Source organism: Neopsephotus bourkii, unplaced genomic scaffold (genome assembly GCF_033783945.1).
Source record: "Neopsephotus bourkii isolate Nb327-2 ecotype Australia unplaced genomic scaffold, CSIRO-AGI_Nbou_v1 NB_1511, whole genome shotgun sequence".
In the NCBI taxonomy this organism is placed as follows: domain Eukaryota; kingdom Metazoa; phylum Chordata; class Aves; order Psittaciformes; family Psittacidae; genus Neopsephotus; species Neopsephotus bourkii.
Window position 1 is genome coordinate 7287501 of NW_026901987.1, and position 13394 is coordinate 7300894.

Here is a 13394-nt window from a genome sequence, read left to right on the forward strand (position 1 = left end):
TTCTTTTCTTCCCAGTCCTATCTGACTTTACTGGTGTTGCTTTTTAAATGAAACAAGAACAATTTAAGAGTTGATGATGGTGGGCTATATTGGGAAATCTGTTAGTGTTACGGTGTCTAAGTGTCTGACTAACAGGGCCTAGGAGCAACTACATCAGAAAGGTACTTTTTTACTTTTTTCCTTGCAGAATTCTAGGCAGAGTGTGGAGCTGGAGTTGGCTGTCATGTCCAAGTCTGTCAGCTTTTTTTGTTTGAAACAGCAAGGGTAAGATGAACTGCAGGGTAAGATGGGCTGTTTTTTAATATGATAGTCCAGTTATGATACCACTTCTTTTTTCCTTTTCTTTGGCTTCCCCTCCCTCTTCTTCTGTTCTTTTTTTGGCATTGACTTTGGAAGTTTGGCATAATCTTTCATTTATATGAAGATGTGTTACCTTGCTGGACCAGTTCCTTAAATAATTAAATATAAATACTAAAATTTAACAGAAATAAAATAGTCCATCTTGCCTTCATTCCATTTTACCCAGGAGATTTAAAATCAAACATATTAAGCAATTAAAAAAAATGATCATTTTGGTATGATTGTATAGTGAATATGGTGAAACTGATTTTTTGAAAACAAGTTTCCAGCTACATCTTAGAGATCTTATGTAAAGTTCTTACAGTGAAGCTTGAAATTGTTTATTCAACATTATCAGAAATTTCATTCAATTCAGTTAAAATCTTACAGAAAAAAATCCATACATGCTCATTTATGATAAATATTTGCAATTGTAAATTCCATTGAATTTTATTTTTTCCTGTTTTTAGTAATTAGGCACGAGAGGAGTTTATGTGCTTCAAATTGTCTCATTAGACTCTAAATTAACATTAATAATTATGCAAATTACTATACAGTAGCTGTCTCTCCCTTCTATTCTTTAGTGCCATGAACAGGCAACTCCAGCAATGCATTATAATCTTTATTCAGTTTATGCTTAGCAATCTAATATTTTCATTGCTGCTCTATCAAATTAAGTGTGTGGCATAGCCACCTGTGTTCATCTGTAACTGTGGGGCTACCAGAGATGGGAGATGGTTTTATTTCTAATATTAGCAGTTAATGAGCAACCCTTTACAGCAATGTTAATGGCAAAAGCCCAAAGCATGTTTATAAAAGATTTCAGAATTCATATTTCAGATAGTAAATACTTCTGTTCTATACCTGCTCCTCTCATCAGTAGCTTTTAATTACTTAAGTGACTTTTTACAAAGTACTTAATATTTATGTAGTGTCTTGATGATGAAGAACTATACAAATGGTTCAATATTAACTTAAAGGCTCAATCCAGACAGCATTTTTCATAGAATCATAGAATCATGGAATTACAGAATCATAGAATAGTTAGGGTTGAAAAGGACCTTAAGATTATCTAGTTCCAACCCCACTGCCATGGTCAGGGCCACCTTGTACTAAATCATGTCACCAAAGACTCTATCCAGCCTGGCCTTGAACACTGCCAGGGATGGAACATTTGCAATTTTTCTGGAAAGCCAGTTCAAGTAACAGATTTTTTCATGTTGTTATGTATATATTTATAAATTTTAAGAGGCATTGAACATTGAATCTCCCATTTCTATGTTTTCCCCACAGCTCCAAAAAGGTCTGTCTTTATAAGTGCAATCAATCCTTATTGTTCATTTCAGTTGTGTGTGTTTATACAAGCAGTACATGTAAGCCTGTAGCCTAAAGATTTTTTTGCACAGTGATTCCATCTCCCTGCTGTGGCAAAAAGTGCTGAACACTTATTATTGTCTGTGCATCGGTTTCACCTTTCTCCCCTGGTTTTCATTAGGTTCTGAGCTCATGCCCAAAGCCCTCTCCACCAGGATAGTGGGAGGCATTTGGTGGTTTTTCACACTTATCATCATTTCTTCGTATACTGCTAACCTAGCCGCCTTTCTGACAGTGGAACGTATGGAATCCCCTATTGATTCTGCTGATGATTTGGCCAAGCAAACAAAGATAGAGTATGGGACAGTTGAAGATGGAGCAACCATGACTTTTTTCAAGGTAAGTTTTATATTATTTTTTGAAAAGATGCTGTGTCCAATTGCAGAGGGAGGACTCGTACACATTATTAAGAAGCAACAGATACGGGTCTTGCTGACATCAAAAGCATCTGAAAATCACTTTTTGAGGACTTTTCTTTAAGCAAATGGACTACATTAAGAATTTTAGTTACTGGGCTGAGAAAAAAGTTTAGGACTTCATATTTTTGAGAATCTTTTGAATGAAATTTGGGGCTCACACAAAAAAGCTCAGATTCTGAGAGCTTGTCTAGTCCTTTTAATCTGATACTAAAATAAATCCATTTTAAATATACTGAAATATGATGCTGAATTACAGAGAAATCTTCTTTTCTAACTTCATCAATCGTTTAAGTGTCCATAAATTAGAGGTATGCATGAAAGGAGAGAGAACAGTTTGCTCTCATACTCATGTCTGATAACACAGAGGTGTCTCAAATCTTCCAAATAAAGAGGTGTTTACCAATATTTGTCTGATCTTTGCTACATTTTGAAGACTTCTAGCTAGTGTATTCTGGTTTTGGTTTTTTTTTTGAGTTATTATGCAGTCACCTAAAGCTTTGCTGTGTCCATTACACTGGTATTTGAAATTAGACAAATGGAGGTCCAAGGTAACTTGTAAACTGGTGCATAAACTGAAGAATGTTTTATGTGCTATCAATTCCTCTCATCAGATTCATACAGTACAAAATCTGTTTAGCTATCAAGGCTAAATAGTCACTATTTAATCTTACTACCTTAGAGCAAATCAAAATGTATACAAAGCTTTTCATTTTTTATAAAAGTTATAGGGGTTCAGCTTCTGCTTGGAAATAAAAATCATAGAATCATAGAATCAGAATAGTTAGGGTTGGAAAGGACCTTAAGATCATCTAGTTCCAACCCCACTGCCATAGGCAGGGACACCTCACAATAAACCTTGTAATCCAAGTCAGTTCAAGTTCTGCGTATTGGAACGCTTTAGGTTGCTTAACTTATAGCATACTGCTGCAAACTTATAGCATTGGGAAGGTTCTGAGTATTTTCTCCAGAATGCATGTTCGAAAAGGATTAACTTAATATAAGTAACTAATCTGTTAGAAGTCTCTTGCTGCCAGGAAATATGTGCGGCAGTTAAAGGAAACAACACTGAAATTTTGAAGACAGAGGTTTTTAAAAGAGTTTAAATTATTTAATTATATCTTGTTTTAAGGCCACAAGGAGATGACACAAAGTATTTATTGAGTTACCAGAAAACAGTGCAAGACTTCAATTTCATTTTTGTTTGTTAAAAAACTTTGAACTTGTTCTAATTCATAGAATCATAGAATAGTTAGGGTTGGAAAGGACCTTAAGATCATCAAGTTCCAACCCCCTTGCCATGGGCAGGGACACCTCACCCTAAACCACATCACCTAAGGCCTCGTCCACCCTGGCCTTGAACACCACCAGGGGTGAAGTACTCACAACTTCCCTGGGCAACCCATTCCAGTGCCTCACCACCCTCACAGTAAAGAATTTCTTCCTTATATCCAATCTGAACTTCCCCTGTTTAAGTTTGAACCCATTAACCCTTGTCCTATCACTACAGTCCCTAATGAAGAGTCCATCCCCAGCACCCCTATAACACCCTTCAGATACTGGAAGGCTGCTATGAGGTCTCCACACAGCCTTCTCTTCTCCAGGTTGAACAGCCCTAACTTTCTCAGAATATCTTCATACGGGAGGTGGTTTTAGCAGGGCAAACTTTGGCCTCTTCAAGCAATTGCTAGGGGAAATCCCATAGGCTAGGCTGCTTGAAGGTAAAGGGGCCCAAGATAGTTGGTTGACGTTCAAGGACTGCTTTTTCCGAGCTCAAGATCAGAGCATCCCGACACATAGGAAGTCAAGGAAGAGGGCCAGGAGACCTGCGTGGCTAAATAGGGAATTGCTGGGTATGCTGAAGTGGAAGAGTTTACAGGTCATGGAAGGAAGGGCTGGCCACTTGGGAAGAATATAAGGCTGCTGCTAGAGGATGTAGGAAAGCTGCTAGGATGACTAAGGCCTCCTTGGAATTAAAGCTGGCGAGAGGGGTCAAGGACAGCAGAAAGAGCTTTTTCAAATACATGGCAGATAAAACTAACACCAGAGGCAATGTAGGCCCGCTGATGAACGGGACGGGTGCCCTGGTGACAGAAGATACAGAGATGGCAGAGTTACTTAATGCCTTCTTTGTCTCTGTCTACTCTGCCGGAGGCAGTCCTGAAGAGCCCTGTACCTCTGAGACCTCAGATGAAGACAGGTCAACGGAGCGGTTTGCCTTAGTCGATGAGGAATGGGTTAAAGACCAGTTGAGCGATCTGGACATCCATAAATCCATGGGTCCAGATGGGATGCACCCGTGGGCGCTGAGGGAACTGGCGGAGGTCATTGCTAGACCGCTCTCCCTCATCTTTACCAAGTCTTGGGAAATGGGAGAGGTGCCTGAGGACTGGAGGAAAGCAAATGTCACTCCTGTCTTCAAAAAGGGCAAGAAGGAGGACCCGGGTAACTATAGACCAGTCAGCCTCACCTCCATTCCTGGGAAAGTGATGGAACACCTTATCCTTGGTGCCATCTTAAGGCATATCAAGGATAAGAGGGTTATGAGGGGCAGTCAACATGGCTTCACCAAGGGGAAGTCATGCTTGACCAATCTCGTAGCCTTTTATGAGGAAATAACACGGTGGATGGATGATGGCAGAGCGGTGGATGTGGTCTACCTTGACTTCAGCAAAGCGTTTGACACAGTCTCCCACAGCATCCTCGCAGCTAAATTGAGGAAGTGTGGTCTGGATGATTGGGTAGTGAGGTGGACTGTGAACTGGCTGAAGGAGAGAAGCCAGAGAGTTGTAGTCTATGGGGCGGAGTCTAGTTGGAGGCCTGTATCTAGTGGAGTGCCTCAAGGGTCAGTACTGGGACCAGTATTATTTAATATATTCATCAATGATTTAGATGAGGGAATTGAGTGTACTATCAGCAAGTTTGCTGATGACACTAAGCTGGGAGGAGTGGCTGACACGCCAGAAGGCTGTGCAGGCATTCAGCGAGACCTGGACAGGCTGGAGAGTTGGGCGGGGAATAACTTGAAATATAACAAGGGAAAGTGTAGAGTCCTGCAACTGGGCAGGAACAACCCCAGGTTCCAGTATAGATTGGGGAAAGACCTGTTAGAGAGCAGTGTAGGGGAGAGGGACGTGGGGGTCCTGGTGGACGACAGGGTGACCATGAGCCGACACTGTGCCCTTGTGGCCAAGAAGGCCAATGGCATCCTGGGGTGTATTAGAAGGGGGGTGGTTAGTAGGTCGAGAGAGGTCCTCCTTCCCCTCTACTCAGCCCTGGTGAGACCTCATCTGGAATATTGTGTCCAGTTCTGGGGCCCTCAGTTTAAAAAGGACAGGGACCTGCTGGAGAGAGTCCAGCGCAGGGCAACTAAGATGATTAAGGGAGTGGAGCATCTCCCTTATGAGGAAAGACTGAGGGAGCTGGGTCTCTATAGTTTGGAGAAGAGGAGATTGAGGGGTTACCTTATTAGTGCATATAAATATCTAAAGGGGGAGTGTCACGAGGATGGAGCCAGGCTCTTCTCAGTGTCAAACAATGATAGGACAAGGGGTAATGGGTGCAAACTGGAACACAAGAGGTTCCACTTAAACTTGAGAAGAAACTTCTTCTCAGTGAGGGTGACAGAACACTGGAACAGACTGCCCAGGGAGGTTGTGGAGTCTCCTTCTCTGGAGACATTCAAAACCCGCCTGGACACTTTCCTGTGTAACCTTATCTAGGTGTTCCTGCTCCGGCAGGGGGATTGGACTAGATGATCTTTTGAGGTCCCTTCCAATCTCTAACATACTGTGATACTGTGGTCCAGTCCCATGATCATCCCCATGGCCCTCCTCTTGACTTGTTCTAATGAGTTCCATGTCCTTTTTATGTTGAGGACACCAGAACTGCACACAATACTCCAAGTGAGGTCTCACAAGAGCAGAGTAGGGGGGAAGGACCACCTCCTTTGACCTCCTGGTCAAGCTCACTTTGATGTAGCCCAGGATACGGTTGGCTTTCTGGGCTGCAAGCACACATCACTGGCTCATGTTCATTTTCTCATCAACCAACACCCCCAACTCCTTCTCTGCAGGACTGTACTGAATCTCTTCTCTGCCCAGCCTGTAGCTGTGCCTGGGGTAACTTCGACCCAAGTGTAAGAACTTGCACTTGGTATTGTTAAAATTTATGAGGTCAGTACCAGCCCACCTTACAAACATGGCAATGCTGGCATCTGCTCCCTCCAGCATATCAACCAAACCACACAGCTTGGTGTCATCGGCAAACTTGCTGAGGGTGCACTCAATCCCACTGTCCACGTCACTGACAAAGATGTTGAACAAGACCGGTCCCAAAACCGATCCCTGAGGGACACCACTCATTACTGGTCTCCAGCTGGATATTGAGCCATTGACCACAATTCTTTGTGTGCGGCCATCCAGCTAGTTCTTTATCAACCAAGTGGTCCATCTGTCAAATTGATGTCTATCCAATTTAGAGACAAGGATGTCATGTAGGACAGTGTCAAACACTGCACAAGTCCAGTTAGATGACATCAACTGCTCTACCACTATCCATCAGTTCCGTAGCCCCATCATAGAAAGCCACCAAATTGGTCAGGCAGGATTTCCCTTAGTGAAGCCATGCTGGCTGTCACCAACCACCTTGGTGTTTTTCATGTTCCTTAATATGTCTTCTAGGAGAATCTGCTCCAAGATTTTGGCAGGCACAGAGGTGAGACTGACTGGTCTGTAATTCCCTGGGTCATCCATTTTCCACTTTTTGAAAATGGGAGTTATATTCCCTTTTTCCAGTTTTTGGGAACTTCACCTGACTGCAAAGATTTTTGAAATATGACAGACAGTGGCTTAGCAACTTCATTTGCCAGCTCTTTCAGGACTCATGGAGGGATTTCATGAGGTCTCATGGACTTGTGTACGTGATGTCCCCCATAGCTTTTTTCCCTTTAACCCTGACCCACAAACTCTGTTAACTGATCACCTGTCCCCAGAGAGAGTTCCATACTCTCCAGCCTATCCTTGACATAAATAGCAACTCCCCCTCCCCGTATGCCAGGCCTGCCTTTTCTAAAGAGCCTGTAACCTTCCATTCCAACACTTAAGTCATAGGAACCATCCCACCATGTTTCTGTGATACCTATTACATCACACCCCTGTGGAAGTGCACACATCTCTAATTCCTTTTCTTTGCTCCCTATGCTGCTCCCTTTTCTGCACAAGTCTTTTTTTCTGCTCTCTTTCTGCTGTTTCTATTTATCTGGATATATTTTGTGTTTACCTAGTATATTATATCCAATAGCTAGAGAGAAGATACTTCTAATGAAATAGCAATTGCACATACTTCATTGAAGATTTTTGTTTGCAGTTGGAATAACCTAGACTTACACATAACAAAGTTATTGTGTCAGATCACATACATTAGTATTATTTGTAGTAAATTAACAAATTCTTCTTCACTGTGAATAGAAAAGAAATCAGAACAAAACACAGGATTTGTTTATTCAGTTGCTACATTTAAGGTCAAATTAAGGTTTATTCTGTGGAACATTTCTGGACTTTATGTATGAACATATCATGTTTAGTAAGTGTTTTGTGATGTGAGAATGCACTGGTAGTTAAGAACTCCTGTTCTAAGTACCAACCAAATGATTCCAAATATTTTACTGATGTGTACCATCTTATCCAGAAGTACATAAATTAATTGATATTGTTTACCTAATGGATCTAAACTTTAGTATAAGAAGTAGCTACAACTGTTCTTGTAGTTCAGCCAGTAAGTGAAAATCATGCTTTAAAAGTAAATAGAAACTACATAATCTCATTTGATTAATTTAGTGTCTGAAGCAACTTCCAGGTGGAATTTAGAATTTGCTTGATGTAAATGCTATTTGTTACAGCTATCTGTGTAAGAATACTATTTAACTAAATATTCTAAGAAAGATAAAACAAAACATTTGTATATAGCCTGTTACAGTAAACTTTCTGGTAAAATTAGGTATTTTACCTAATGATTTTGAGTTTCAGAAAAACAGATTACCATTCTGGTAAACATAGTATATATATATTTGTGTGTTTCCAAAATATACTTCTATTTTGTACAAGCAAATTGCTTCAGAAATATAATTTATTACATGAAGAAAAAGAAAATGCAAGAAAATATTTTAAAGTAAGACTGTAAATGGAATTGCCTTCAAGGGTACTACTAGAGTTGAACAGCTCATACATACTACTACTAAATAATAATATAAAAAATACTTAAGAACATGAAACTGATAAAGGAAGACAAAATGTATCAGAAAAATATCTTAAGTTACAGAAGTGACACAGGAGGTAGATAATATAGACAAATATAGATAGAAAGACAGAAGAGTTGCATGTTTCTGCATGGTATGAAAAAAACCAGGGTAAATAGTCACATTTTAAATTCCTTTCAGAAAAAAAATTGTTTTACCAGGAAGTTAAAGTAGAGGTTTAAATGTTGTATGTTATATTCTCTGATATATAGACAAGTAAATTTCAAGTAGGAAGTAGCACTGCCATTTTATCAGACTTAATGGAAACTTAATGAACTATTGTGTTCTGTTCTGCTGATCACATTTTGAAAATATGTTTAAAATAGGAAAGATTTCATTGAAGGTGAAGGAACTACTGTAGGTCTGGAGGTAAACGTTGTAGTTAGAGGCTAAAGATCAGTCTGTTTAATCTGCTGAAGATAAGGTTAAGAGGTGACTTGATCATAGTCTCTAAATGCCTTAATGGGAATGAGACTTTTGACAGGAAATGACCGTTCAATCTAGCAGAAAAAGGCATAATAAGATCCAGTGTTTCAAACCCAAAATTAGGCAAAATTCAAACTAGAAATAAGGTATATAACTTCAAGAGTGAGAGTCATAAGTGCTACAACTTATCTAAGAGTTGGCTGGATTCATCCATCACATGCAGCAACTGTGAGGAAAATGGGTACAGCATAACCCAAACATATTATGCTTTTGACTTAGAGGCTACTCAGTGAAAAAGATAGACTTCATTATACAGGAGCTCAGATTACTTTTTAGTAACTCCATCTCACTTCAAAAGTCTACCAGAGTATGAGTTCGGGGGGGGAGAGGGTTGCACAAAAAATGGTTGAGAGGATAAATTTATTATCTGTATGTTTTTCTTTAACTGCTTTGTCTTGTTTTAATGAGAGTGGATTGGGTAAAACCATGGCATTGTGTTACAACAAGACATGAAGGCACCAGATGGTTTCCTAATGTTAAATGAAATTATCATATCTTGGTAATAGTTATTAGTTCCAATCACAGTGAAGCTTGGTAGCTACCCATGAAACTGACAGTAATTTCTGCATAAATTATCTATATAGCAGTCTATTGAATTCTGTCTTAAAAAAAACTCTGGAACCTAGCCAGAGCCGTGTGATACTAAAATAAAAGTATATTTTTTGAAGGAGAAAATAAATGGGAATCAGACAAACAAAGTAACTGCTACATTAAAACCTGCTAATGTTAAAATCTCAGACAGCACAGGGAATATGTGTTGAAAATGCTGTTTACCCATGAGGGTCAAACATCCCTGTGAAATAGCTTTGGTGAAAAACAAGAATGGTGTCTCCAGAGGTTTACTAGGTCCTTCAGATCATTGTATGCCTCCTCATGGACTGAGAAACATGACATTACAACTCCTTTTAGAACCCAGAAAGTTAAGGAAATTTTCAGTGCTCTCTCCCCTTAAGATCTGCTTGTCTAGTCTGAACATGGAAAGGAAGTAATTTCACAAGTCTATTACACGCCTGGTAGGTCTTGTGAGCCATTTCATTAGCAACAACAAATAAAACCTTAGTATTATACAAAATAAGAAGGAAAGAAATGTGAAAGTAAATTCCAAACTGTATCTGCTGCTAGGCTTGTGGTGTTTCTCAAATTGAGGAGTTTTTCTTAGTTATGAACTTCTTCTTCTTAGCTGCTTTTGTCTCTAGTGACCACTTTCAAATTTCAGAAGCCTGTCTTCCTTCCTTTGGAATAAAATAAAAAAAAAAATTATTTTAATGAAAAATACTCTTTTTACACTAGCTATTATTAGATTAAAAAGCTCAGATTTTTCATTGCCTCTGATTTCTGTGGTCTCTTAGTCTATTCTTCTCAAATTTCTGGTTTCTGTTTTCTTGCTGAATGACAGTTCTGAAATTGAGAAGAATAATGTTAATTCAACCCTGCTTCTATTTGTACCACAGCTGTCTATCCTCACACACAAAGCAACTACTACAGCACATATGCTTATAGGTAGTCTGCAGTTTTAAGTTTTTTTTTTTTTACGAAGTTGCTGGCTACATTTTTTTTCATATATTTTTCATATCTGTGCCTTTCAATATCAATATTTTTTTATTTTTACATTTTGGTACAGTATTATCCATGATACTAATTTTCTCAGTTATTGTTACTTAGCATTTGCATACCAAATACTAAAAAAGCAAAGTAATAAGAGTAGATTACTGTCATTGCTTCTGTATCACAAATTAAAGGTCTTCTAAGCTCTTTGCGTAAATTGTATATTTTATACCCTTATTTTGTTGATAAGGAAATGGAAGCTTTGAAGGGAATGCATTGTTTTCAAAATCGCTTGGCGAAATCAGATAGGGGACTAACTCAGGAAAGCTGACACACATCTCAGAATTATTTGGTAGACTAGTCTATTTATCACTTAGGTTTGCCTGTTTTTTCCCTTTTCTTCAGGATACATTTTTATACTCCAGCTGTACTTTACTGTGATATCTTCAGTTTCTTCCCTCACTGCTTTTTCTCCACAATGATCCATGCTGATGGCCCTTTTCGCTCCTGTCCTCTGCCCCAGCTTTTTACCCTAGCCATTTTTTATCACCTCCTTCAGGAAATTTTGTAGGGCAATAATTCAGTCCTTAGCGTTTACCTTCCTTTTCCAAATTCTGAACCTGTTTTTAAAGATAATAGCATGAGCTCTACTTATACATTGCAAAATCTCAGAAATAGTCTTTTAAAGGTGAAGAAAGGAATTGTAGGGGAACTTTCCCACTGCTTGCAACTGGAGTACAAGTGACAGATCCCCCTACGTAAAAAAAAAAGGTATCAACAATAATAAGTAATTTGTTTAAATGATTTTGGCATTGGCATGTGAAGAGCCAGTAAAACTTTAGTGTGTTTTTCAAACTGGGTTTGAACATTGTATTAGAAAAAATACATTTTTCTGTTTAACAAATACATATGTATGTACAAGTACATGGACATGGGCACATACACACATAGAGCCTTTAGCTGAATTCTGCAAATAAACCGGTATGAAGTTTAGCATTACGCATCAATTATTTGGTAGAATTATTGCAAGTCAAAAATGAAAGAAACACCATTTCTGAGCTTCTCATGTGTCCACTGACTGACAGTGACTAATGGAAAATTATTTATTTTTAAATCCCAGCCTCCATATTTTGATCTGGATAACATTTAAAAATAATTGGTAGCAGATACCAGAGATACATGTTCAGTTTGTTTTCAAATTATATCTCTTTATAGATAAGTTTTATTTGAATGTAAGAAATACAGTCTTGTTCTCATGCATAAATACACATGTGGAACTTTTGACTAAAAAAGGGAATTGAATATATATACTGGATAATTCTTTTTTCTTCCTTTTTTTTCTTTTAATCGTGATAGTTTGGGCTTCACTACTAGAAACACATGCAGTTGAAATTCATTATTTTGAATTTACAAGAACATCTACTCAGTTAACCACTACTACTGTGAATGTACAACAAAAGTTGTCACAGTTGCAAACCTGTAAAGCAAAGTCTGTGGTTGCTCCATACACTTACAAGAACTGAATCTGCAATGACAGAGTCTCTAAGAATGAGATAAATGCTTTGCTAAGACCTCAAAACACCTCTGCCTCACTGAGTTCTACTTATTCTTTAAAAGATCAAGGAAGCTAGGTAGGTAGGTTAGACGATGCGTTATCACACACTATAACAAGAGCACCAATGCATCTGAATTCTAAATAGAGGAAATTCAGATAAATTTACCTCCATTAAGTTCTTTTGTCTAAACTTTCTGTCTCTTTGTATCTGAGGGCATGAAGAAGAACTAATTCATGTAAAAGGCCTCATTCCAACCAACTCTCTAGGTACTGGGACAAAGTGACTGAAATGGTTTTATGCTGTCTTGACCCTTCCGCTTTCTCTGGGGTTGTCAGAGCCATTACTGTTCCTCCAGTAAGTAAGAGCTGTTTGGCTGCCTCTTGCATCTCAGTGCTCAGACATGAAGCTAAAAAGAGATGGAAAGTGGTAGAAATCCACTACCTTTACATCCTTAACTTTTTCCATGCCTTTTGCCTTCCTGTTTGCCATTCCACATTCCTTACACCCTTTCCCCCTCCTTTCTGCATTAGGGGCTGAAAAAAAATTAACACAAGGAGTAGTCAACTTTTCATTTCTGCAAAGATTTATACTGCAATATGACATATATCCAAATAGTAATCACTCTTAATGAGCTGCTGAAAACATGTGGTATAATGATAATTATGTTCCAATATTCATATTTATCATTTACACCTGTCTCCAGCTACAGCTCTTAGAAACTGATGAAACATGTACAAGTGCTTTTCAGATTCTTATTAAAGAAATATAAACAAATTTCCAGTAAAAAAAAAAAAGTAATTCACAATAATTAGATATTGAATTATTTAGTTAACATATGAATTGGGTACCCACTAGCTGTTTTTGAAAGGAAATCTAGTAGAGAAATAAAAAATAAATTAGGTATTAGTTTGGTATTAGGAAAAGTCTTCTTTACCTTTGGATCAATTAATATTTCTCGCAGCCAGCATCTGTTTCTGCCTTACCCCAAGTATTTATAGGGGTTTATGCTGATCTCCCACAGAACTCTCAGGTAAGCTTGTTGGGGTTTAAATGCAGCTGGTAATTAATTACCACACAGCTGCTCACTCACCCTTCCTGTTTTACCCTCCGCAGGCCACATGGGATGGAGAACTGAATGTAAACCCCATGGGTTAGAATGAGAACCTTTTAATAACTAAAATAAAAAAAAAAAAAAATTAACAACAATGGAAATAATAATGATAATGGGAATAACGAGGGGAAAGAATATAAATCTAAAGGGAAAATTTGAAAAATAACAATTTACACAAATGATGTACAATACAATAGCTCATCACCACCCACTGACCAATACTGAGACAACCCAAGCAGCGATTGGTCACTTCCAGGTAATTCTCCACAGTT

The 13394-nt window shown here is 38.4% G+C and overlaps 1 protein-coding gene across 8 annotated transcripts in view; it reads left to right on the forward strand.

The window, feature by feature from the left end:
- Positions 1 to 13394, forward strand: part of GRIK2 (glutamate ionotropic receptor kainate type subunit 2) — a 401313-nt gene that overhangs the window by 300496 nt on the left and 87423 nt on the right. For all 8 annotated transcript variants that reach the window (XM_061369881.1, XM_061369874.1, XM_061369873.1 and 5 more), the window contains one exon: positions 1835 to 2052. In XM_061369881.1, coding sequence (XP_061225865.1) covers positions 1835 to 2052 — 218 coding nt within the window. The remainder of the gene's footprint in view (positions 1 to 1834; positions 2053 to 13394) is intronic.